Below are 27,527 nucleotides of genomic sequence, written 5' to 3' on the forward strand. Positions count from 1 at the left end.
TGCTGTTGCTATTTCCTTTCTGTTTCTTCGTAGTTCTTTTTTTAATTTCTATTTCTATTTCTATTTCTATTTTTTTTTTTTTTTTTTTATGAAATCTAAAAGTGTATTTGTAACACGTATCGTGTTTTGCTCTTAGAATTAGCGAATAAAATATCATATTTGGAAACAGGCGAGTAATAAAAATATAGCTTACAATATATATACTTATCTACAATCAAAATATTTGAAAGCGTTTAAAAATGTGATACGGTTATTAAATATTGAAAATAATCAAGTCGTAAAATAAATTTTAAATATCGATAGTATTATCAAATAAAGTATACTATATGTAAATTCATAATATATAAATTTCATTTATATATAAACTGGTATAAATTATTGATTAATCACAAAAGAAAAAAAAATAAATTTTGTTTCACATATATACGAAAATAAGTTCCATTATTACAATTTAAGAATCAAGTTGACACGTTATAGAATTTTTGGTACTGTGTCATCTTAGTTTTAAACTAAATTTATTCTTAAAAAAAAAAATAGAATTTATTTATTTTTATGGTTAAAGATATGTTACAAATCAAATATTAGATTCAAATATCGAAATATTATAATAAACAAAACAAAATCAAAATTCAAATATATTTTGGATAAAAAGTTGAAAGATTCCATCTATATACGTTGATAGAAAGTAGCGCTATTATTTTTTCTGCGAACAGAACTCGTTGGAAATCTTTGGTGAGTGCTTACCGTCTCGGGCAATCGCATTCGTAGGTGGGGTGGGCGAGATAAATACAGTGCCCCCCTTCCTATAGAAAGTATATACATACCTCCGCTACTATAAGAATTCTATATAGGTCAAAGAACTAATACAAATATGAAATTAATTATTTATTTATTCAATTATACAAAAGTTATAATAATTTTTTCGTTATATTACATAGGAATTTTAGCAAATTTTTTTTCCATTTAATACAAAATCGTATTCACGAATATAGTCAATAAACAGAATTAGCAAGATCGTATATTTATTTTGAACTTATTTGTTAAGATAATTTACAATTGCGAAAAAATAAACGATCAAAACTTCTTCAATTATATTTCTATTTCATATTAAAACAAAATGTATAGATTGTAAGTGACTTTAAATATATTATTAATCTATCGACACTATTGCTTTTATTAATTTATGATTTCGTCATATTTCTTTAATTGACTGTACCGTGTTACCACAATACTTACTGTAACTAGACATTTTTTGCCATGTCTATTTTTGCAGCATGTAAGATGCATTGGTATTAATGGCCTTGGCCGACCAGTTGGTAAACCATCATTCGAACACGAGCCATCGCCAGAGGTCACTGTACCTTTTCTCTCTGCTGTGTTCCTTTGTCACACCGACTTCGATCCATTTGCGGAGTATAGCTCACGCATCTTCGCGCGCTTTTTATCTCTGCATTGTCTTTCTTTATATGGATTTATTTAACTTATCAATTGAATCGTTTTATTTCTTTTTTAATAAAAAAAATGTTCTTAACCACAAAATTAAAAATTTATAATATTAATTTAACAGATAGTGATTTTTTTGCTAATTTAAAAAACTTAGTTTTTTGTTATTAAGGCAAAAATAGAAGAAATAGAAGAAACTTGCTTTAAAATTATGCTTAGAATTATTTATATATTTTTATACATAGATTAACATTACAATATATATTTTGTATGCATTAATATTTTCGATAAATGATAATGAAATTAAAAATATAAATTATTATGATGTGTAAAATTTTAATAAATCAATGAAATATATATTGTTATATGCATTAAAGAAAAAAATTAAAATCATTAATGAATAATCATAAAAATCGGTATAGTTATTTGATATAAATGTAGCGTTCGCTTTAAGAATAATCGAATTCCCACAATATAATTTTTGCATTAATATTTTTGCGATTAAAAGAGTAATATTTTCATTATCAAATATACATTATCTTTAATAGATTGAGAATTGAAATTTGTATGATTTTTAGATACCATCAAGAGGGTTACCTGTTCGAATGAGGTGACATTTTGAGAACGACCGAAACTGTAACAAATTATATTCTGAATAAAACTTCTGAAATTGAATATACGGTATTTCACTTATTTCACTGACGTTTGATTTTATTTTATCGACATTATTCACTTCTCATTATCAAATATATTCACTCGATGGAAACGAATATTAAACATTCCAGATATTTTTCACATTTTTCTTAAAAATAAATTTTTGCAAATTATGACTGACCCCGTAAATGTATTACATCTGACGGATGTGATATCTCATTGGAGCATACCGCGTCACACTGTGACTCTAGTAAATTAGTTTATCTTATGTAACGTGTTAGTGTAGACAGAAAGAGTGTGGCCATTGTTTGGTTTATACGACAACTGCGCGTACAACGTGGCACCCGCATGAATTCACAAATGTGTCTCAACCGTCGGCCAATGCCTCGAACTTCTATATTCTTGAACTACAAAAAGGAATTAAACGTATTACTATTAGTATTATTTATATTATGTAAATAGTGTAAATAATACTATTAATTGTAGTATTGTTTACAAACTGTATTTACATATTGTTTGTTTCCTAGTTAAATAATCATTGCGCAAATTTTTTTATCGATGAATATTTCTATATATGTATATGTATTTTCTAAGATGTTCGAAAAATGGCAGAATTTTTTTTTACATAACAGACAAATTATAAACAGTATTAATATTTTATAAGGTTTATTTTCATTAGTTTATAACTACATATAAATATTTTAAAAAGTAATCATACATATAGCTTTATTTAAATAGAAAATTTTAAAAACTGTTTAAAAAAATTTATTAGAAAAATTAAAAATTAATTAAAAAAGTAAATACTTATATATTTATGGTACGTTGATGTTGTATGATGTTCATGAAATAATTTATAATGCAGTAAAAAATATTTAACAATGTATATAGTGAATTATTGCTGATGCATTTAGATATTAATATTTTATAAATGGAATGTTTAAAAAAGAACAAAACATTAAAATACTTGGTAATGAAGCAAAGAATACACATAAAAATGGAACATTAAATCAACAAAAAAAAAGAATTTTAATGTTTACTTAAAGTAATTTCCATTTACATCTTGATAGTTAATGAAGTCATGATATTTACAATGTTAATGGATATAAAATTAATTGTTGAAAATATATAATCGATAAATAATTGAAATTATTATTATATTAATGAGTTAAAATATTATATTAAATCAGTTTCAATCAACAAAATTAATAAATTAATGATAAAATTGTTATTAAAAAAAAATTTGATTATTTTATAATTCAATATTCTATATTCTCATCTAACCTAAATGTATATATCATTTGTATTAAAAAAAAGATTATTTTTCTTATTAGTAATGAATCTGATAAGTAGATTTTTCTTATTGTTAAAACAAAAATACATATACATATTACAACGATCGTTTAAGTCTGATATATTTTACCAAAAAGATACAGGATTAACTCAATACATTTATTTGTTACACTTTAAAAGATAAGATGAAGATCAGAGTCAAGTATTTGAAAGTAAATTCGAATTTGGATCGATATCGAATATATTCCAACATATTTTTGTGTTGTATTAAATAATGATCAGGGGTAATTTTAAAAATTAATTTTGATGAATTTTTTATATAATGTAATTAATCATAAAAAAAAGTTATTTTTGCATAATTTATAAAGAATTATATGACAAGTGAGGAAAATAATTAATTTAAAAAATTTACATTAGAAAAATAAAATTTCTTCATGGATTTTAAAGTATATGATCGAAATACTCAAATTTTTTTTTAAATTAATTCTAGCTAGTATTTTTCCACGTATTTTCATATTCGATCAAAACCAATCTTGCCACTTACATAATCTCTTACGTGTACGTTGATAATATTATTAATGTACACTATGCTGGTCGTTTTATGTGCATACCGTATGTTGTGAAAACCTTCAGATTTAATAGTCGAACGTTCGAATCTGCTAAAAAAAGATTTATCTCCGTACTTTTCTTTTAACTATTTAAAAGCGAATCATTAAATCCAAAAAAAATAAAATCTAAAAGCACGAGTTCCTATAGTATATACTTATCAACTCGTATATAGTATACACTTATAAAGAATGCTTGATCGATGTGCATTTCAAAATCAGTCGCGAAAAATTATATAAAATTTTCAATTATTATCTTCTAACGACGATCAGTATGCAGAGCATTAAAAAAATAGTAAAATATTTTCAGCACATTTATCATCAAATCCGTCAAAATTCTCGTTACCAAATTTTTTCAGTTACAAAAAACATGCAAATAGTCTTTAACTAAATTAACATTGATTTACTTTAACAATTTATTTACTTTTATCATATAATGTGTATAATATATTTAGATACACATCACCAATCGGTAGTCTAACGTTAAAACATTTACAAACGACGTGTGAATTTATTTGAAAACTATGCTCGTTCGATGTAATCGGTGAAGACGACTGGTTTCTTCCAGAGTGTACGAACAGCGGCACTAACAGATCCTGTCTGAGTAGTTACTATATCGTTACAGCGTCTGTAATGGCGTTGCAATCGTCTCCGGCAGAACAAGGAGCGGCTGTTCTTCTGTCGTCGTGGATTACATGGCCTCTTAACCGCATATTGCGTATTCAATTGTCGATGACTACATGCACGTTTATTACGCGTACGCAGCTTCTCTTCTATTCTATATCGAGAAACGCGTTCATTAGAATCGAACGACTATAATGTACACGACAAACGCGTATTATAAGCAAAGAATAATTAATTAAGAACAATTAAAAGCGAAATTCTTGCGATAAAACGGGTGATACATATTTTTAGAAACTAGAGAGATATTTAATGAAGATAAATTCAACGAATTGATCATCCTTTTCATATATTACACTCGCATAATTAAATTTATGTATTTCGATATTTTTGTAAAATGAGTAAAAAAATTTCATTAATGTGTAAATATAGATTCAATTTTTCATGCTTGAAATAACGTACGATTTAACAAGAATTATGTAAAATTTTATTTTGATCGGATCGTTATATTCCGCGTACGACACGAACTCTTTTCTATCTATTTTTGCAGACAAATATACGCATATGTTTAATGGCATATTACGCAATTGCATATCGATCTTCTCGATACTATCATCCTACTCTTTCGGCTGATGAACGAATTTAATTGAACAGCTATAAAAGTCACGATGAACCAAAAATAAAAGTTTGATGTTTTATCGAAATGCAATTGCAAAATTTCGATAAATCAGGCAATACAATAAAAAAAAAGTGATATAATTAGATCTAGTTTTTAATATCCATTAAATATTTGAAAGTTTCAATCTCTATAAATTCAAATTCTCTCTATTATTATCGGTATCATCATTTAAAAGCTAACCATCATTATATTTCTCTGACTTGTGTGCCCTTAATCTGTATTGTTTCCTTCTATTCCTCTAATATTTCATATATCATCCAAGTGAACCAAAGTTTGTCACACTTGGAAACAAAGTACAGTAAAACTTGTACAACTACGATGTAACTGTACACTGCTCCTCATCCTTACTTCTGAAGAGAGGGATTCCCCTTAACGCGTGTTGGAACTCAAGGATAAGTTTATTTTGGCTGTCAACCCCCTTTCTCTTCACTGTCCGTCTCCTTCATCCCGCAAACAACAAAAGAAATTTCTCTTCGAACCAATTCCACTTAACCTATAAGCGTATCACACAACTTGGATCTCGATTTTCCAAGCGTTTATTTCCAATTTTTACGCTCCTCCTTACGAAGGGACGCGATGGAAAGCGGGCGGTGTTGGACGGAGAGATGATCCTGGCTATCCCGTGTCCGGGCCACTATTTCCGTTTGGTACTAAACGCTTGTGCCCGATCCCTCGCGAGTGCTCTCTGGCGCATAGTTAGGCAGGCAGGCGCGCATACGCGCTCGCTCTCTCCCCCTCCCCCGGGAGAGGCACCGGCGAGAGCTCTCCCTATACGTGTACGCACGCGAAGACTTCTTCATCCGTTCGTTCATTCAGAGTTCACAGTCAGTCAGTTACCAGTACACCTCCACCGATCAGCTGATCCCGACGACGACGGCAGACTGCGCGTCGCCAACCCCTCTGCCCTCCTTCCCTTCTTCTCCACACCCCCCTCTTCCACCTTCCTCCTCCGCCACCTCCACCACCTCCTGCTGCTGGTCGTGCTACTACTACTTCTACTACTACTACTACCACTACTACTACTATTACTGCTGCTGCTACTGCTGCTGCTGCTGCTCTGCTGCTCTGTGCCCCCTTACCCCCCCCAGTGGACGATCAGCTGACTGGGAACTGTCAGTCGTGTGCCGTGGGCCTGCGAGCCCACGCCGATGGTGGGGCTCTTTCCACGATCCAAGTCAGTTGGTTTCTACTCTATAGGACCGCGACGCGACGCGCGGCGTCGCGGCACTGTCCCGTCCCAGTGTCAAAGTCCACGTGAATCTGGCCAAGGTAACGGGGCAGACGACGGACAGACACGAGCCAAAAAAGGCGTAGCAAGGTTAGGTTTGATTAAGACGAGTTTCACGAGGGTTGCTTGGCTAATAAGTTGTAATACTTGTAACGATGGAATTATGGTAATAGATATAATTATTTTAACTATTGACATGTATCTTCTTTTCATTAGCCTTATTACATATATAGTTCATTATAGAATGTCATTGTTGTGACTCTCGAAATGTTTTCCTTTTTCGGTAGCATTCGCGCCAAGTCCGACGACCGTTCGTGCATATTCGGAGATTTTCGGCTAAACTCGGCGATCGGACTGGATATTCGTTCGGCGACTGTCGACTAAAGTCGACGATCGAGCAGAAGAAATTAAGCTATGCATCCGTGTCTTATCTATCGGTTAAAATAATTTTAGAACACGATTTTATGGAATGGCCTTCAGAGTTGGCCTATCGTGTTACTTTTTCAATGCCGTTAATACCATTAAAATGTCTTTTTTTTTTTAGGAAGGCTAAGCTAGTTATCTTAATAGAAACTTCCTTCATGCGCGATATTGTAACCTTGCTAGATAACGCAAGACGATTTAACGTACTCGATACAGATATTGTTGTCAAAATATATTTGTTTTTGCTGTTGACAATTTTTCCACTCGATATACGTAGCAAAGGGATAAACAGAAATGAAGAAAAAACGATAAACGTGACTCCAAGAAGAACTCGAGCAAAAATGTCTCCGGGGTGTGCTTGGTTTATATTCTTGGAACAGGGTTCTTGGCTCCCTTCTTCATGCTTATTTTGGATCATCGCCTTTGGAATTTGCAATAAACCGCTGATGATCTGTGTATCGAAAATTCGTGATTCGATGGAATTGGCATGTATTTTATCAATGGACGTAGTAATTATCGCAATGATTACGAATAATTTTTTCCCGATTGGATTCAAATATATTTCTCATCCGTAGAATTTATTTAGAAATTTATTCAGTTTATTTATTTGTGTTTTTATTCTAATAATTGTACTTGTTTTTCTCAAAAACCTTCTCCATTACTTTTGAAAATAACTTATCGAGTGTATAATCTAATTGGGATAAAATATGCGATCGAATAAAAGATAAAAAAAAAATCTGGTGCATCGTTTGGATATCCTGTGACATCGTCGATATCGCGAGCAAAACATCGAAAGGCAGACGTCAAAACGAAGATTTATCCTCTTTGAGACTGTATATAGGTAGCAGTTTGCTGCAGCTCTCTCAAACCCTACGTGTATACGATATGCCGACTAGATATACTGGTTTTACGTTATAGTCGATGAGAGATAAATGCACCGGCGTGCTCGTAATTCTAACCAGTTCTCTATCTCTTGAACTAGGGAGAGAGAGGGGGGAGGGGGGATTGGGAAATAACGCAGAGAGCGAATTCACTACTGGAATACTAATTCTTCGTTCTTAATAGTCGTGCGTTCTGCACGGAGGAAAAGAAGCATTATGTTCAAGCATGATGAAACAATGGAGAGGCTTGAAGGAAAATGGTATAAGTCATGAAATTAAAGAAAAGAGCCAGGCGATAAATTAAAAGCGAATTAAAAAAAGCAAAATATTGTTAGGATAATTGAGATGTATGGAAAACTGGATATTAGGGATTAAAAAAATTTTTAAATACTAGAATTTATTTTTTTAATCCCTTTTTTCCCTTTAGTAAAACGAAATTAATTTATCTGAAATTAATGATAAAAGTTTTCACAGCACAAACGAGTTTGAATTCGTTCCATCGATTGTGCTTAACGGGTATATTCTGCCGATGTTATTAACAAAGGTTTATGTAATTGTTCGTATTCTAGCGTATAACATTGAACGTAAAAATAGTAGCACTGATATGATACATACAACTTATAACGTCCTTTCAAAGCATAATATCCAGATGACGCATTATCATTGAAACGATAGATATATCGCTAGAATATTTCCATAACAGAACAATGTTATGCTTTATTTCTTTAATATTTTAAGAAATCTTTCGAAAAGATAATAATAAGAAACTTTATAAAATCGCAATATTTATGAGCGCGATCATGAGAATGAATAAGAAGATTATATATTAACAGAAATATTTATTTTTCGTTCCTGGATCGGATTACTAGACATTAGACTTAAAGAAACAAAGTACATACTTGTTATTGTATTACTTTGCGTGTCTTCCTCTGTTACTGTTGAAATAGAATTGTATTTATATATTCACAATCACCTAATTTCAAGTTATTATTCAACTAGAACTTATAAAAATCTAAGAAATACTAATAAAATAATTCACGTGTATAAAATTGTTAAATAATCTACTTTTTATTTTACAATAGCTTCACATGAATAAAATTTCTTCTAGATAAATGTTAAATGTATTCATTGCAAGCGTAAAACGTTCCCTTCAATATCGGTTACCACTGACTACCAGGGAGGCGCCACTGAGAAGCGATCCTCTATTACCATTAGATATCACCATAGAACGTACGGAACAGCGTGCTAACGTCGCTTAGCACACGATCGGTCACTGGTGACCGCAGCGACCGATGTATCCGTTCAACGACGAAACCGAGACTGACTAAAAGCCCCGACGCGAAGCACGCGACGCTGGAAACGTGAAAAAGCCGAGCGATAGAGCGCGAAAACGGCGGCGCGCGCGGAGCCATAGGCCAGAGAGTGTGGCGGGCCGGTGCAGCATGGACATCAACGTTAGGGAGAGGAGGGGCGAAAGAGAAGAGTGTGCGAGAGGGGGTGGGAGAGAGAGAGACCATGTCCTACCCCAACGAGCACGTGGCGGCAAAGACACTTTCATCATGTAGTCCCTCGGAGGCGAACGAACACGTGGATAGCGTTCGACGCTCTCGAAGAACGTCCCCGCGCATGCGCGGTGTAATTCATACTACCAAGGTCAAGCAAAGTCGCACGATTACAGACAAGACGGGGCGTCCGCGTGTGCCGGTGCTGCTATGCTACCTAATCGGCGCCAGTAAATCGCGTGTATATACGTGAACTGGTACGTAATAATAGGCGGGCTCGCATTCTCCTCATACATTCTCAGTCTGATTGCTTCTTCCTCGTCCCATCGTCGGTGGCCCGTGTCTCTATATCAATTGTAAGATAAGTCGATGTGAAGTTAGATGACGAGGAGAAGTTTATCGCAATTGTTTAAGACGTGTGGTCATCGATGATCGCGCTTCTGTCGCGGTTCCGCCATTCACGCCGAATGGGATGTTTTGTGTTATTCGTTTCATTAGACGTTTGACAACGATGGTGCTTACGGGTGCATTGTTTCCGGAAGAGGACAATAGTGTATTGAGCGTGAATGATATTGATGAGTTGTTCGTATTTATGTATGATTTTATTTGACTGACGATTTGACAAACAGTAGGAATATAATTGGCAAACGTTGAATATTAGTTTCTAGATAGGATTATTTTTTTTTTTAGATGTAAAAATATAATTAAGATGACAAAGTTCCAAAAGAGGCAACTGACATGCTCGATGTATTTATTTTATTATTATTTACATAGCGTAAATACAAGGAACAATGACATTTGACATTTTATGATTTTCGTGAAACCAATATTTTTTTTTTTTTTTTTTTTTACTTCAAGGTCGTAAAATATCAATGAAGCATAAAATATTTTATTAAGCTTTCGATATCTCATTTGACCAAACTCTTCGTTATTCTATATTTAGATAACTTTCAGACGACAAGGAATTAATAAGAAATCATGCGAAATAATTTGTGATATATCACGAACATTATCGTTATTTATCGCATATTTTTGAATCAAGTTTTTTTCATTTATTTTTTTTAATGAAAAAAATTTTATTTTATTTAATCACAACTTTTGTTATTTTTTAAACATATTTCATAAAATTCTCAATTATCTTATTTTATTCTTAAATAATTCTTCCTTTCTTTTTTCTTTTTTTTTTTTTTTTTTCTTATTAATTAAACGTAGCGTCGAGAAAGTTCTTATAAGTTCTTTCGCTAAAGCTAAGATTTGTCATCTATTCCCTTCCTCTTTCTATATGGTTTCTCTTGATCAAACAAAAAGTTGCCGCAGGTTGAAGTAAATTCCTGTTGGTCTTTTTGTTGCGACTGGTTACTAGTTCTTCACAACGACTTCCCTTTTTTACCTGCTTCCCCTTTGATCAAATGGAACGTTGGCTTTAAGTTCAAGTGAATTTCCATTGGCCATCTTTGTTCTACGATTGTTGGACGGTTTTCTTTCATGAATAAAGAAAATGTAATCATTATATTTCAAACTTAAAATACAATTTAACCACGTAATTAGTAATAAAAATTTGTATTTAAATTTTTCTAATAAATCTTTTCGACCAAGATGCACTCTAGACATACATGTGAATTACACGATAGATAACGCGCATTCACTACTAATAAAGGGTTATCGAAGTTGAGGTAGTTCCTTATCAGAGAAAACAGAGTCGTAACATATCCTGATAAATCCAAGTGTTTACGACAGATAAACTTTGCGCTATCCAACTACGCGGTAGAATGTCCGATAAGATCAGGTAAATTGTAAAATGTCTGCATTTATTACCTTTCTAACTTTCTTTTTTTTTTTTTCGGTCTGTACTTTTTTACGCGCAAGAAAAATTTCTCACTATTCTGAAACAATTAATATACCGATGTTAAGCAGAATTTTACAGTTAAAGTGAAAGAAAAAGAAATTTTTGCAAAAAAAAAATAAATAAATATAGAAATACATTTGCAAAAATTTTTTTATTAAAAATTAAATTTGAGAAAAATGAATTCTGTTGTGCGCATTGGAAAAATTTGTTTCATTGATTACAGAATCGTAGATTCTGAAAGATTTAAGGAGGCTATAATTTTCCAAGTGAAATCCGTAATCAACTCCCCAACAATTTTATTGCTTGTTATTATAACACTTCATAGCTGCAAATGTGTTATTATAAACTTGAAATGCGTAATTGCAATTTGGTCGAATATGATTTTTATTAGTTCAATTATATTAAGAATGAAGTATACATATAATATAGAGAATAAAATATAAAGAATCTTAATATATATTTATGGACTCTTGGAAGAGTCTATTCTAAAAGTCAAAACATAAAAAACTTGGTATACTTAATTTGGTATAACTTAATATAAATTGGCAATTAAAATTTTTTTTTAGATGAAATGAAATGGTTCTATTTCTGTCAATTTATATTATTTTGGTATACAATTCTTATTTGTAATCATAGCATTGAAAACAGGACTTAATATATCGTCACTATGCGTATAAAATATACATTAATTTTTTATAAAATCGAAATATTGTGATTTTTTAATCAAAAAAAATGATTGTTTGAATGTTGAAATGTTAATAAGTTATATAAATCGATTGTGAGTTTACACATTTTCGCATAGAATCGACGGAAATGTCGGGTTGTTTCGCATCACAGTTAGTAATAATTTAAAGCCCGCTTACATAATGCCATACTATTAATTTCGGCTTTTCACATGTTAAATGTCGCGCCAATTTTCACAATCGTGGTCCAGATTTCGAAGCTCCGGATCCAAGTTAATCTTGATACTTTAATTTGGTTAGAGGTTAAATTAGTCTGTTGAAATACATGGTTTTCAATTACATATGTACATAACCTTAAAATTTATATTTTTATATATTTATATTTACCATTTGTAATTTATATTTTATTCATTAAGAATTATATTTTTTTAAGAAATAATTGAATCGAAATTTTAAATATTTTTTTTACATTTTTTTGTATTCGATTTCGTAAATATTATTATACTCTTATCTCTTTAATATCTAAAATAATAAATGATACAAACCCTGAATCGATCAATGGAAACTCAACCTCTCATATGCGATAAATTTCAAGTTCGAAACTCATTAATTATGTATCATATAATTTTTATCGTATAACTAAATTAATATATTAGGATTTTCATCACGGAAATAATAATTTTATTCATCTCTGTAACAAAAAAAGATGTTTGTTCAGAAGATTTGACTATTAAAGTTCGTGAAATTTACGCCAATATGAAAATTACCTGTCAGCCGTGAAACAATGTTAAATGCTAAATTAATTCTTTCCAAACTATCTTTTCGATAAAAAACATTTGAAAGTTGTGTCATTGATTGATTGGATATTTATTACGAGACGCGTGCTGCGTCTGAACGGTTTTGATGAGAGGCTGATGATGTCGCGAGGTCGTCCACAGTGAGGCGCCACATTCTCGATTCATAAGGTTGAACGTCGCGACGACGAGAATAGCGAAGAAACGGGCGCGGATCCAGAGAGCACTGACCCAGTATGTACGTCGATTTCACGACTCTGTTCTCCCGCTGTGTTCGTTCCGTTCGTGCTAAACGCGGTATACATCAGCGAAAAAGTATCCTGATAAATATTTCTTTATAATATTCTGTGTTTATCGATTCACATGTGATAACTCTCCTGCCTATTCGTTGATTGAATTTTATTTTCACCTTTCTAGAAATTAATACGAAGCGATGTGTTCGAAGTAACATAACTGTTGTCACAGTGCTTGCTATTGGTTAAGTATATGTGACGCCATGATGCTTGCAATTTAACCTCAAAATTTGAAGTATTTACGAAATATCGCATACGTTGATATTTTTTTTGTTTATTTTTACTATTCATTATCATCATTTCTGCAACCTTTTTTTTCTTCTTGTCTTTCTAATTCTCTTACAGTTTTTTCCATTTCATTTTTTTCTTCTTTTTCCATATCACTCATCCTTTCTACCATTTTACCATTCCCGCGACACACACTGTCGCGCTAGTGTCGCGTAACACGAGTCTCAACGGTTATTTTTTCCACACACACCAAGAAATTTATGTACCGCTCGGGTGCATTTTATCTTGCGACTCGCTACCAGGAATTCCCTTAGAATCGCGCGCAGACTATTCACCTCCCACTTTCAGTTCATCTTTCCTTATCCTACCTATCCCTTCGTCCTTGTGTATTTATCTCGTGGCACTGGTAAATCGTGCTTCATCCTTCACTTTTATGTATATACAGTATAACACACTCACGCTCACTGCGGGAAAGAACTTTCGTCGAGTTTCGTGAACAGAACCGTAAAATTCATTAGTCGGGCGTCATAAACTAGTCGACCAATACTTTTCTTCGCCGATTCTGTGTATAGGCAGCGCATCGCGTTACATTGTTCCACTACGTGGTAAAATGATACGAGTTTGACATGGCATGATTCTTTATGAAAATGAATATTAAAATTTCTTATGAAATTAAATTAATTATAAGAATAAATATATAATAATTAACAGTATATAGTTAAATTTTAAATAAATATATTCTGACGTAAACTCTAAGTAATGTGACTAAATTAAATAATTAAAAGAATTTAATCAAAGAAATTCGTATTTGAAATTGTACATAAAGTAAACATACTTATAATTTTTGTGAAAAATCTTGTTCGTATCATTCAGAAATAAAACGAAAAATATCCATCATTTTCTTTCTGTTCTCTCTTACGTACAAGTGACAGAAGAAATATTGAAATGTTTTTATTTTGTTTCAGGTGAATACTAGAAACGAGTGGGCATCGTTATGCGAACAATTCCATCTACCCAACGGCTGCGTGAACAGCGGGGTTGGCCTTAAACAAATTTACCTTAGGTAAGTGGCTGAGATGCGTTGCCATCATCGATCACCTTATTTTAGAAGCTTTCCAAACTCATATACATCATTTGAATACTGAATCGAGAGATATGCCGTATATATATATATATCTTGGATCTGAGCGTTGATCTGTTCAGAGCTAGATTGAAGTTTTAGATCTGTGAATTTAAAATAACATCAAATTGAAATAATAATTTTTTATGAATAAATTTTTGGAAAATTGTTCCTTTTTCAATTCTATATTAAAGATATACATTAGAATATTTAATTATTTAACTATTCAGCTTTAATAATTTATAGTTTAATTTTCTTATTTATTAATTTTTTGACTTCGACTTGGAATATTTTCTTCGTCATTACTATTATTATCACTATTTCTTTTTTTCGATGTCAAGTCAATTGCAAAGAAACAATCAAGGATATTGATAAATCGTATTACGCCTATAAACTCAAAAATTCACATTTTCATGCAAATCCACGATCCAATAAGTAAATAAACGAGACTCTGACAAGCGCGAATATTTGTAAATAAATATAACCTCTCCGTATGGTTGTAAGTAAATGAGTATGACCTTAATTCATGTGTCTAGATGTATGAGAACTAACAACAATTCATTTTTATCTTTATAGATTTTATGAATTGTATCTACTTGCTTAACATTATGATTATTAAACTTGTTTTGAGATTTTCGTCCTACTTGATCCGTTGAAAAAAGATTACGATTCGAAATTTCTAAATGACAGGTTAAAAAAAAAATTGAACAAAACTCGAAGGAAAACATTTTTGTTGACAAAATGCGACTCGGTCAAGCAACCATGACTTGGTTATCATAGTCGCACGTACTCATACATGCACACGATGTTCCATTATGTCTGGCAGTCCACGAGCGTCTGCAAGAGTAGAAGAGTCAGCGACGTTTCACGACACGGCCGCGTATCGGCACTCTCTGCTACCTACGCCCCACCACCGCCAACATTTTCCGTATCGTATAGTACGTACGTTCGTTCGTTCGTTCATTCATACTGTGGCCTCGCTGACGAGAGAACCACGTGGTTCCTGAGTCGCTGTCCTCTCTCCCTCTCTCTGTTAAGCTCTCTCTGTGCAACCTTGTTACCGTGCGCCGGTTGCAAACAAGGACGCCGGTCGATTCCGTCGTTTCTTCAACCAACACTTTCGTCGACCCTTTCGATGGACGATGTATCATTTCGGTATCGTGAATACATTCGAGAATTGTTCCCAACAGTATTTTTAGCAAATGACGAAAATAGAATACTATTCGCGTCCTTTCGTTGACTGTCCAACTTTCATTCTAACTTCAATGTCTGTTGAGAACTTGTTCAAAGGGTGCGAACACAATTACCAAGGGAAAAATTGGTCAAAAATTGCTCTCGAGAATATTTTTCTCTGAGTGAATACTCGAAGTGAAAGTTCTCGGATAATCATCGTTGCGATATTATTCGAAATTTATTTGTTTGTTTTCACAATTTAATAACGTTACAGTTTTTATTCAACTTCTTTATGTGAAACATAAATCCTTAAAATTGAAATGAATTGATTCGTACAAATTATTTAGATACGAGTAATAATGTATATTCATGATATTTAAATGGTTCTATTACTTAAAGGAAATAAAGAGCGAGATATAATCTTTCAATACGATTTAAATTACGTAACTACTAGCAATTTGCTAATAGCATTAGAATTTTCATAATTTTTTTTTAATTTTATATTTTCATTCGTAATAATCTAACCTAACCTAACCCATACGATTAAAAAATCAAATATAACGCAGTAGCATTTGAATCGAGGATTTCATAAATTCTTCTAATCAGTTAACGATTTCTCGAACGATAAAGTGAGATTATGAAAAGAGAAGAAAATGATGTAAATAATAATTGAAAGAAAGAAAATTGATTCAGAAAGAAAACGTGTTGATTTTTGTCTCCATTATTTCGCTACCGTTCGTTTTCATTATTCGTATATCTTTTTCCCCGTGTGATGCCGCCACCAGTCATAATGATTCTTACATAAATGGAATTCTATTACATAGTGTAACGGTGTACCATTCTGCTGTTCGAATACTTATTTTAATACATACGTTTATTATAACAGTACTATGACGACTCATTGGCAAGATTCTCATCAGAAGAACTCTTGAAATTTTCCTTTAAGTATATGTAATATAACACAATGTATCACATATTGCAGTAACATAATTTGTATTTTAAACGTTTTACAGTAGAAAAATCGAGAATCAATTGAAGTTAGTTGTAAGAAGTTTGAAGAGATGTGTACAATATCTAAATATCTAAATCTTTAACCTGTACATATACGTTTGTACTTGAGCTGTGTATCTTTTCATTATCACAAATTACGTGACATTTTTTTCAAAATATGTCGTATAATCAGATTAGTTGTTCCTAAATGATAAAATACACTGGTGCCAAGCAATATATATTCGTTTCTATGTTGAAACAAGTTGCGAAAAAAATGGAATATAAAGATGTATTGATATATCACACGAGTTTCTGTGTGATTCTTATCATAGAATGACTTCGAACTTTTCACAATAAATCGTTTTATAATACGTATGATAAAAAAATAAATACGTACAATTATTTCATTAAAAAAAAAAAGTTTTATTTTAGCGAATCGATTATTTTCGATCAAATATTCATTTTTCCAAGAGCAAACGGAAACTCGATGACCTGTCATTTTGACGAGTTTGGTAACACGTTAGCTGTCACGTGAACTATGAACATATACGTCAAAGTAGATTTAAAGTCGGAATGTTGTCAGATGAACATACATATTCTGTTTATACAGAATAATTTATAATACGTACATATATACTTTCAAGGATAAACAAAACGTGCAAAAGTAAAATTATTTATCTCTCATTCGATTGTGGATACTTTTATTTCATTATAATAGTTCTTACTGCATAAACTGAATTCCACGAATTGTTGTTTTTGAATAAAAAAGAATATATCATATATATCAATAAATAATTATTTCTTATAATCAATAAGGTATTATTACAATTAATTATTTATCGCGAACAATTACGTATGAAAATTAAAATAAAAATACATATTATAATCCCCATAATTTTATTCTTACTTTGTTTATATTAAATTGTTTAAACTCACTTTAAGTTCCGATTAAGAAATTCCTTTACATTATACCTTCCATCGAATTTAATTACCGTAACCGTAGAGACAAGGTTACACTTCCATTCTTTCCGCCTGTCAATGTTAATTAACCGATTTCCACAATTATTTCTACTCGTTAAATAAAATTTATTTTCAGTCTTCATTTACTGTCCTTCGTAATTAAAATGTCCTACATAACTTCGTTTTTATTTCTCAAGATATATATAAAACTAACTGCACAAGATAATTTATATTTCGGACAGCGAGTGTCTTTCTCTCCTCTTTCACTCCTCACCCTTCTCTTGCGTTAAAACAGAGAAGGAAATTCCAAACTTTGGTTCTCCGCAATTAGAATCAAAAATAATCACGAATGCTTAAATTTCCCAATTTTTCTTTTCCTATACCTCGCCATACATTTCCCCCTCTTCGGTGTAAAACACGCCCATACGTCGGTCCGAAAGAATTCTCGAAATTTGAACACGTGCCCTCGACGCGGTTTCCATTCATAGTCGATCGACGTACAGAGCCTCTGTGGGGGACACGTGACTTCTGCCGGACCCTACAGTCACCGACCAGTGTTGTACATCAGTGCCACCAACCAAGTAGCGGCACGCTATGGTAGATGTTTCCTACTACTGGCCTCTATCTATACGACACACGGAGTGGTGTTGCACGGCCAGAGGCAGAGCCAGTAGTCAAAGTGTCTGTGCTCAGTCTGCACCGTGCAACGGCCAATCAGGCTCTGGCTGGGTGCTTCACGCCTGCACCTTCTGTACTCTACGTTGGTGCATGAATGAATCCACTACACCTACCCCCACCACTTTCTTTCGCCCACCCACGACTGTGTCTCGTCTCGTCTACTTCTCCCCCTCCCCTTGACCCCCTCTCCCTCTCTGTCCCTCTTATCGTTGTTATTATTATTATTATTGGTATTATCATCGCCATCATCATTCTCGGTGCTTCGAACTGCACGGGTGTCGCGATTGTTTTTGCCTTCCCCTCGGTCTCGATCGCGGTCAGTAAGCTTGATCCCGCGTAGCCAACCGAAACTCGTGCGTCGATATAAGAGTTAGTTCAACGTATCTTGCGTCTCGGTCGGTGTCGAGCGCCGTTCGCGAGCCGCGCACGGTCATCGAGGGGCCGACGTCGCTCGCGTTGGTTTCTCTTTCGAGGTGGAGCTTGAATTGTCTATATGTGCGTTTGTTCTATGGAGAGATGAAATCGAGAAGAAAAAATTTATCAAACTCTGCTTCGATATTTATTCATTTTATCCCAAATTCATTTCACAGTTTTAGATTTAACTATCGAAGTGATTATCGGAATTGTAGATGTCGTTGCTAAAGTTTAAATTATTTGAATTTTTTTAATCGAACCTCCGAGTGGAAGCGTTATTGATTATTCTATAGGTAGCAGGAAATTTTCTCTAGTTTCTAAGTGAACGAAATGGTGAAATAGTTTAACGTACATGATAATTGTTAATATGTAATATTTATAAAAGAAGTATTTAACTCTCTTGTAGATGGATTTTGATTATTGGGTTTTTCCTGAACTTCGAGATTGAACAAACAAATGTATCAATAGGGAAGAAAGAGAATAGAAGGGAGCATGTTCAAATCGTATTTTCTTGGACCATTAGCGTTCGTTAAAAGAGAAAACGCATCATACGTACATTTGAATTCCGTTAAGTTCAATCCTTTCTCTCTCATATCTTTAAAGTTTAGTTAATAGACACACCAATTGTCTTCAAATATACTGACAATTTCCCTTCCAATCAACATTGATTCTGCTCTTTATTCCTCGTAATTTTACAAAGAAAGAACGTTTCTTTTAATTCTTAAAAAAAAAAAAAAAAGAACACGAATTTTATATATTGGATATATTTATAGATACTTTGCTCTAAATATTTTGATTATGATTTAACACAACGTAATTATATATTGTTTTAGGTATCTGGACAGATATGAAAAAGTACATTTCCTGGGAGAAGATGGCCAACAAGCTGACGACGATGACGAGGATTCCAGACACAGAAAATGGTCTGCTAGGGCATTACACTCTGTTCCTCTTACTTATAATCATCATCAACACAATGTCGCAGGTAATTATCGAATTTTATTTTTCTGAAAGTAATTCCGTAACCTAATAAATAAAAATATATTACTTACACGAAATAATAAAAAAAAATTGTGCTTAATAATAAATTTCGAACTGTAAAAAGATACATATAAAGAATTGCTTAAATATATTTCTTGAATATTTACTTTAAAGAATACGTAAACGGAAACATGGCGAGAAATTAGAAAACATAACCTATACGGTATATGGTTAGTTGTTTATATTAAATATAGTAAAAAGATACTGTAAAAAGGATACATTTATATAAAAAATTGCTTAAATCTATTTCTTAAATATTTACATTAAAGAATACGTATACGGAAACATGGCGAGAAATTAGAAAACATAACCTATACGATATTGTTTATATTAAATATAGTAAATAGTAACCTATATTGATTGATGCTTCATTGAAAGACACCAAAATATTGTGCTGTTTAACTTATATAATATTCAACTTCATTTATCCGCCATTCTTATCCACAATGTATCGAATTTTTGAATCGTCACCGTGCTTTCCAATCATATTTTTGTCACGCGACGCCCGCAGCGTTTGCCGAACCGACCGCTGAATTTACGATGGTTCTCGATAAACCGTTTTTACGAACTTATGCCACTGTACTCGTCCTGCCGTGCATTTCACATGCACGTCCACACGCTCGAACGACTTTCAAATGCGTTTTCCACTATGCATTGTTCCTGTATTTTTCTCGCTCTTTCCCGCTACCACCAACACGTACTCGTATTCACAGTAACATATCAAACGTACGTACATTGTACGCAAGTGTACGTACGTGTCGAGTGTCATGGTTCAATAATTCGCTGCGTTAGCAATTTCCGTTTGTCAGAATTTTTTTCGTCTGACGTTCTGGTCTATTCAGATTTACAAAAACGACCACCGTATCGGGTAATAATACGGTAACGGTGTTCTATGTTCATTCGTTATATTTAAGATACATTAGTTATATTCTAGAAAGGAATAAAATTAAATATGTTTGTTTAAATGTATTTAATTCTCTCGTCCTATTCTATAGAATATTTATTTTTATATTTACAATATTATTAAAATATATTGAAATAACAAAAAATTATCAAGCTAGTAAGAATCGGAAGTAATATATGTCTTTTCCAAAGTATTTTACTTGTATCTATTTCGATTTAATTTTTTTTTTTTTTATTAATCATTGAACTATTCATAATGTGATTTTATTACATAAAAGTTTAGAAAATACTTTCTAATCTTCAGAAAATATTCGATTATTTAATTATAAATTTCCCTTCGTGTGAAAAATGCTTTCATGTGTAATTGCATCCTACAATTAGTTCCAAGCGCGCACATTATCATCGTTTCGCGTTTCCTGGCAATTCGTTAACGATGATTTACATTTCGCCATTAATCTCGGTTGAGATAATATGTTGTTCCGTGAGGAAGGAGGAAATGAAATTGAGAAAAAATTGCGTAAAATATATATTAAAAAAATGATAACATAATGATAAATAATAAAAAATAAGTAACAGTGTCGAAGGCTAGAATTTTGAGCCGGTTCAAGTGCGTCTACATACGCACAAAGGACTCGAGAATCGAACCGAGCTATAGAAACAGGTGAAAGCTCCGAAACTCGTTTCGTAAAAAAGCGTCGGTTAAGTGTGTTGCGAACATATGTGCGCTCGCGCTATAAACGCACTGCAACGTATGCAGCATGCGAGGCGGCAACGGGTTATTGACGTGCTTCGAAGCTGTGTCGGGCAAGAGAGGGATATAGAGATAGAGAGCCAGTCTGGCTGGGAACAAATGCGTACGTGTACATGATACATACATATATAGATATACGTGCATTACGTATATTTGTACACAATGATACGATATACGTGCACTGATGCAGCTTCGTGTCAGGGAGTGAGAGTAGAACGCGCACAACGTGTGCAAGATAATTTAATGGGCAATAATCATGACACACATAGAATCGCGCATACACCTCCGTGACCGCGCTCTGACTGTCGGAACGCGGGTCTATATTTTCTGCGCATGCGTACGATCAACTATCAGCTCCGTACTGTGCTTACTCACCCCACTTTGCCATTTTCTCGCATCTTCGTTACTCTTTCATTTTCTTTCGTTCTCTTCTTACTACTTTTCGACACGGCAAACTGGAAACGCTTGGGTACTGAAACGTTCGGTAACTTAGCACTTTCGGTCACTTCAACTAAATGTCGACTAAATTTACCAAAATTCAGAATTACTGAAATTCAGAATTGATCGCTAAATGAACATATACATGATGTTTACTCATATATTAATTCTTTTGATGTATGTCGATGGCAAGATGTTAACTTTTCTTATGGGTCTAATTAAAAATAATTTATACAAAATTTAAAAATCTATTTTAAAAATGTTTATTGGTACGTTTATTGGTATTTATCTGAAGATTAGCATTACGAGAAAAATGAATGCCTCATTCATTTCATACACACATTACGTAATATCACATAATTAATTAGTTATGTATCAAAATTGCAAATATTAAAAAATCCAAATTTTTAATTTCTAAAAATTTATGTGTAAAATATAAATATCTTCTTTAAAAATTTAAATTGAATTAAAAGAATTGATTTAAGAATTAAAAAAATTTTATTTTAAATTTTTATATTATATATTTATCTTTAAAAGGGATAACTTAACATCTCTTATCATTTTTTAAAATCAACTACGCAACATGGTGTGATTTCACGATGAAATAATGGGCGTGCACCCACAAAATCGATGCCGCGTGTTTAAGGAACGTGTATATCTGTGCGAAGTCCTATCTTGTTCGCGCGCACTGGATGCGCGCGTTCATGCGTAACATTATATCGAGACGTCGAAGTTGCGTGGCGCGCGCGCTAAATTGTTCCGTTAAGTATTCATAACGCGTAATCATTGAATTGAACTTCGACTTTGCTTAAATTCACCATCGTTTCCCATTCACGCACGTTTGCAAAAAAATAAATTTGCATTATTCTTTTACATGTATAGTACATATGAAAAATAAATAGATCGTGGGAATGAAATTTTTCTTTAAATCATTTATAAATGATTTTTCACGATAACATTTTATTGATTCATTGAACACGTATAAAAACTTATATATGAAAAAGAATAAATATAATTTAGAAATGTTAGCAAAATTTAAATCACAAAACTATAAAATTATAAAGAACAAAGTGAAATGCAAATTTTATATTTCACAATTAAATTTTATGCATATCTTGCATTATAATTTAGTAATTGTTTAATTTTTTTTTAAAATCTACGTTTAACTTTAATTCCTGCAATTGACAGCTTATTGTAATCAAATTTAAAAATATATACACATTTAATTTATTCGATTATTTCAATATGTTTACACTCGAATAAGTGTAATATATTTACAAAGTAACGAAAATTTAAGAAAAAGTAAAACAAACATTTGATCGAAGAAGATACAAAAACAAAGGAGAGGAATAGTGGGAGTGAGAAACGAGAATGTGATAAAGACAGAAAAGGAGACACGATGCGAGAGTCACAATCAATAAACGTTTGCGGGGATAGGAGTTCCGTGAGACCTCGATCCTCCCAGCGCCAGCGTAACACAACGTTCACCACGCTTGCGCGATGTTCTGTAGCTCCCGATTTCAGCCCCCTCCAACTCTTTTTAGTTCTATACGTTTATCCCCACTTCTTCTCTATCTTTCTCTATCTTGCTTCGACTCGTTCTTGGTTGCTACGTTGCCTGAATTCTAGCGTCATCCAGGTGAACTGGCTACTTTCGCGATTGGTGACGTTTAAACCGCGTGCCATCGATATACCAAATGCCTTGTTCCACTGCATATGCCATAGCGTAACTTGTTACGGCATTTGTCATCATTTAAGGCCAATTATTGACGTCGCGTGCGCAGCGCCTCCTGTGCACCTTGCGCATCACTCGGTGTTGAAATGCCCTTAACCTCGTCGAATTCTCCCTCTTTTAGCATGCGTTACCAACCGCTGGCTGTTGAATCGATCGAAACTCTCTCCGTCGATCAAATTATCGATTAATTAGCTTGTTACAGTGACCGAGAGAGAGAATGGAGTACTGAGAATTTTGTGAGAATGAATTGATATCGTTAGATATATATTTTCAAATTAAATGAAAGATTATCGTTTCTTTGTTGATCATTAAGGTCGTTTAATAAATTGTAGATTTAAAATTCAATATTTGACAAACATATTAAATATAGTTTTTAATTTTACAAAGACAATATTCGATTTAAAAAAAAATATGTTTATAAAAAAATAATTAAAGGACATGATTTAAGATTTCATTGTTTAAAAAAATATTTTGTTAGATATATATTTATTTTGTCATATAATCATATTTCAATTTGCAATTTTTTTTCAGTGTTTAAACAAGAGAAGTGCAACAAACTTAAATTATTCTTCTATCACTTTTAATTGTTCCCATGTAAGATCATTCATTTATATGTAAGTGCATTGACATGACATGAGAAAAGATAACGAGTATTACACTGTTCTCTTGTCATTATTATCGCTGACGAAGAACTAGAACTTCAATCCTATTGGGAATACATATTATTACTTATGTATTGCAACATTTGTTTGATGGTGTCATATTCATTAACGCAATAACGAGAAAGATTATTTGCATTCAATAACCGTTGAATTTTAAATTGATAAAACTATAAGATGAAAATTAACTTTCTACGCCAATGCTATTTTGATCAATGTGGAGAGTTGCGTTAAAACAGTTTATGAGCGCCTCCTTTTAGAATTTCCGCCGACATTTGGCAATGTATCAAATATTTTGTGTAGATTATTAAGAAATAAACTTTATACATATATATATTTCTAAGATGATAAGTCAAATGATATGAAAATTTTAATGATTTAGATTATTAAATAGATGGATATTATTGAAATAAATTATGAGAAATAATTAAAAAAAGTCTATGTATTATCTACGATCTACATATTATCTACATATTATCTTCAGTTTTTAAACATTGAATTTATATCAGAGAATTATAATTTAATCTTTTTTTTTTTATACTTTAATAAAAAATAATGAAATGAATAAACGGTTTAAAGAGTAATTACAATTATTACATAAATATGATTCCGCAGGTGAGCAAACGTATAAATTAAATGTCATTTCCATTTTATTTCGTAATAAATCTGTATTCTTGATTATGATGATCACGATGATGATCTTTGCTTAGTTTTATTATATTTTTATTATATTCGAATGAATGATAAAATTAAAAAAAAAGATGGAAAATAGAGACGAAAAACATAGAATATATATAATTCGAAATTGTAATTATCGATAAAACAAATATTTTGAATATCTCGAACGATAGAATGATAAAATTAGGTCAAGATGTAGTGCAAGGAAAGTTCTGCGGTAACTCATAGGCCTGGAAGCGAATCTTTACTTGGCTAATCGAAGTCAACTCATTACTCCTGCCAAGAATGGCCTTTTCGTGTCGTTCTCGAAAGTGTCCTCAATTATTGCCAAGAATTATTATCTCACCACGATTTTACTCATTTTCTCAAACTGACCAACGATCCATTACCTGATCTTTTTTCTTTTAACTCGCTGAAAAGAAAAAGAAAAAAGTCAATATTAAAATATTATTATTGCTATTTCTCATTTTGTGATATTAATTGTACAATACAGATAATTGTTTGAACAAAGAAAGGATAAATATAAATAGTGAAAAAAAATGTTTAAAATATATATAATGTAATGTATCACATATTATTATTAATTATAAAATATATTATTAAAGATTCGCTAGATTCGACCAGAGAATACAAAAGAATCTCGACTCGAAGTACAATCTTATTAGAAGCTCTTTTTCTCGTCCTTTCCGCGCGCGCATTTTTCGTTTTGCCTTATCTTCCCCCTCTCCTTTCTCACCTTCCGTCGGTAGATTCCGTAGTTTCCGGCAAAAAGTAGCATTTCTCCTGGGACGCGCGATATTGATCGCGGTTTTGCGGCTGAAAAAGATATTACCGCGATTTTGTGATAATATTGCATATTCCAGTTACTTCGTAGACTTTGCACGAGTCTCGCTAAACTGTTAGAAAGAAACAATTTGCTGCCAGATCAAAGATCGTTGTATGTGAAACGCGTGCAATTGTAATCGATACGAATTATCTTTCGCGCTATTGAAAATTGCGCATGCGTTGTATTTCCATCTATTTATAAAAAGAAAATGAATTATAATATTTTTCATAGAAATATATACAATATAGAATTGACATTAAATCAAAACTTTTTTTTTTATAGATTACCAGAGAATGCCCACATTATCAAGTTAATAAAAATAAAGTTAATTTTAGTTGTTGTATTGTATTCCGTAGTGGGTAACGTTGCAAATAATTAAGAGCGAGGGAATATTTAGTCAAATTACACTTTGTTATAGAGCATCGTTTTCGAATTGATGTAATCCAATTTATCGTAACAAAATTAATTGTATTATAATTCGTTTGGAATTAAATTCTATCATTTGTTATTATATATTATTATCATATATATATATTATATATTTTCGCTCCATCGATTAATTTTATTGTTTTGTAGAGATCTGATTTTGATCATGTACAAGCTATTACACTCGTGATTTGTCGATCACACACCAGTTGCATGAAGCGACGCCTGTTAACCGATATCAGATATACGTGTGATTATAACCTTCTTTTATTCTCCTACATTTATTAAGTAATTGTTTGCGATATATAATTATTATATAAACTTATAATTAATCAAACTATTGATAAAATATAACATTCCTTATAAATGATCATTTAAAAGATCAAAATTTCATTGTAAAAATTAATATAAAATTAAAACTCGTCTTTCCGTATTAAAACATTATTGCACTCTAAAAAAAACATCCAAATGTTAATTATACGATACGTAATAAGAAGAGATCTTGTTTACAAGAGACGATTAGACTCTTCGTGAGCTAAATTCGCTTCTTTCACGATCGTTATCTTAATCTCTCTCTGCAATAAAACAAATTTTATTCTTAGATGTGATGGTTATTATCTACTCTGTGCAAATTTAATTTTTTTTTATTTTTCTTTTTACTCACGTTCCCTCTTTCACTTCTCCAACGATGTATCAACTAATCGTATAATTTTTTTTCGAAAAATAGGCAAATTTTTCACAACTATTAATAACAACGAATTGTTTTTTTTTTCAGAATCTCTCCGTGAATACAACGGCCTTTCGTCCGATCTTTATAAGCCATCCAACTACGATAAACTCGCGCTATCTCTTCTCTCGCCACTTCCCAACGAGCAAGACTTCGCCATCAATGTCTGCACGCTGCTATCGAACGAGGGCAAGCATATCCTACGCCTCGACAAATATCCCCGTCTCGTGAACATACTCTTGGCGCACGCGGGTGTCTTCGATTCACCTGGAACGCGGCAGCTCTTCATCGAGGTTTATTCCCGCGTGAGGAATTATTCCATCAACTCTTTCTGGTCGGACGTCCTCGACTCGCAGGACGTGATAGATCTTACGAATGAAAGGACGTTCATGAAGAAACCGACCACCGCCAGCCCCCAGACCTTCTCCAGGCGGAAAATATTGGAGAGGGAGAAACAGAACAAAAGCGCCGCGTCCACGGAGAACGGAGATGAGGCGTCAACGTCGATGGAAGTCGACGGGGTACGATGAAATAGGATAACGCGTGTCTCCGATTATCGCTTGATTTTCCCCTTCTAACAAATCTTCTTAAATCGTTCCATTGTCCAATTTCTGTTTTTCCGTTTTACTTTTATTTCAAATTCGAAGAGTTTATTTTGCTTAAATTTGAACAAGACGCATGATTAACAGTGGTATGTAGTAAATCAGTTTCTGTAATTTATTTAAAGAATGATAGAATCTTTTTTTTTTTTTTGAATGAAATTATTTAATTTTTGAAATTAAAGTTGTGGTATATTAGAGAGAGAGAAAAAGAGAGAGAGAGAGAGAGATTGGAAAGA

General features: G+C 32.4%; 1 protein-coding gene and 4 long non-coding RNA genes across 16 annotated transcripts in view; 1 reads left to right on the forward strand and 4 right to left on the reverse strand.

Annotated features, from left to right (window-relative positions):
- LOC107999686 (AT-rich interactive domain-containing protein 2) overlaps positions 1 to 27,527 on the forward strand; it is a 49,009-nt gene that overhangs the window by 11,844 nt on the left and 9,638 nt on the right. For 7 of the 12 annotated variants that reach the window (XM_017059671.3, XM_017059672.3, XM_017059673.3 and 4 more), the window contains exons 3-5: positions 14,136 to 14,233; positions 19,339 to 19,490; positions 26,738 to 27,210. In XM_017059671.3, the coding sequence (XP_016915160.1) occupies positions 14,136 to 14,233; positions 19,339 to 19,490; positions 26,738 to 27,210 (723 nt within the window). The other 5 variants (XM_062076667.1, XM_062076670.1, XM_062076671.1 and 2 more) reach the window with 4 other exon arrangements.
- On the reverse strand, positions 1,653 to 9,233 carry LOC133666316 (uncharacterized). Its single transcript, XR_009830331.1, has 2 exons — positions 3,932 to 9,233; positions 1,653 to 2,504 (listed from the first exon to the last, which is right to left on the reverse strand). It is a non-coding gene; the product is annotated as an uncharacterized LOC133666316 (long non-coding RNA).
- On the reverse strand, positions 11,538 to 12,761 carry LOC107999689 (uncharacterized). The gene is made up of 3 exons (XR_001766404.3): positions 12,623 to 12,761; positions 12,401 to 12,546; positions 11,538 to 12,168 (listed from the first exon to the last, which is right to left on the reverse strand). It is a non-coding gene; the product is annotated as an uncharacterized LOC107999689 (long non-coding RNA).
- LOC133666317 (uncharacterized) lies at positions 19,254 to 21,792 on the reverse strand. Its single transcript, XR_009830332.1, has 2 exons — positions 19,898 to 21,792; positions 19,254 to 19,531 (listed from the first exon to the last, which is right to left on the reverse strand). It is a non-coding gene; the product is annotated as an uncharacterized LOC133666317 (long non-coding RNA).
- On the reverse strand, positions 24,457 to 26,764 carry LOC107999687 (uncharacterized). Its single transcript, XR_001766403.3, has 4 exons — positions 26,627 to 26,764; positions 25,824 to 26,537; positions 25,447 to 25,727; positions 24,457 to 25,122 (listed from the first exon to the last, which is right to left on the reverse strand). It is a non-coding gene; the product is annotated as an uncharacterized LOC107999687 (long non-coding RNA).

The sequence above is a fragment of the Apis cerana genome, linkage group LG6 (assembly GCF_029169275.1).
Source record: "Apis cerana isolate GH-2021 linkage group LG6, AcerK_1.0, whole genome shotgun sequence".
Lineage (NCBI taxonomy): Eukaryota > Metazoa > Arthropoda > Insecta > Hymenoptera > Apidae > Apis > Apis cerana.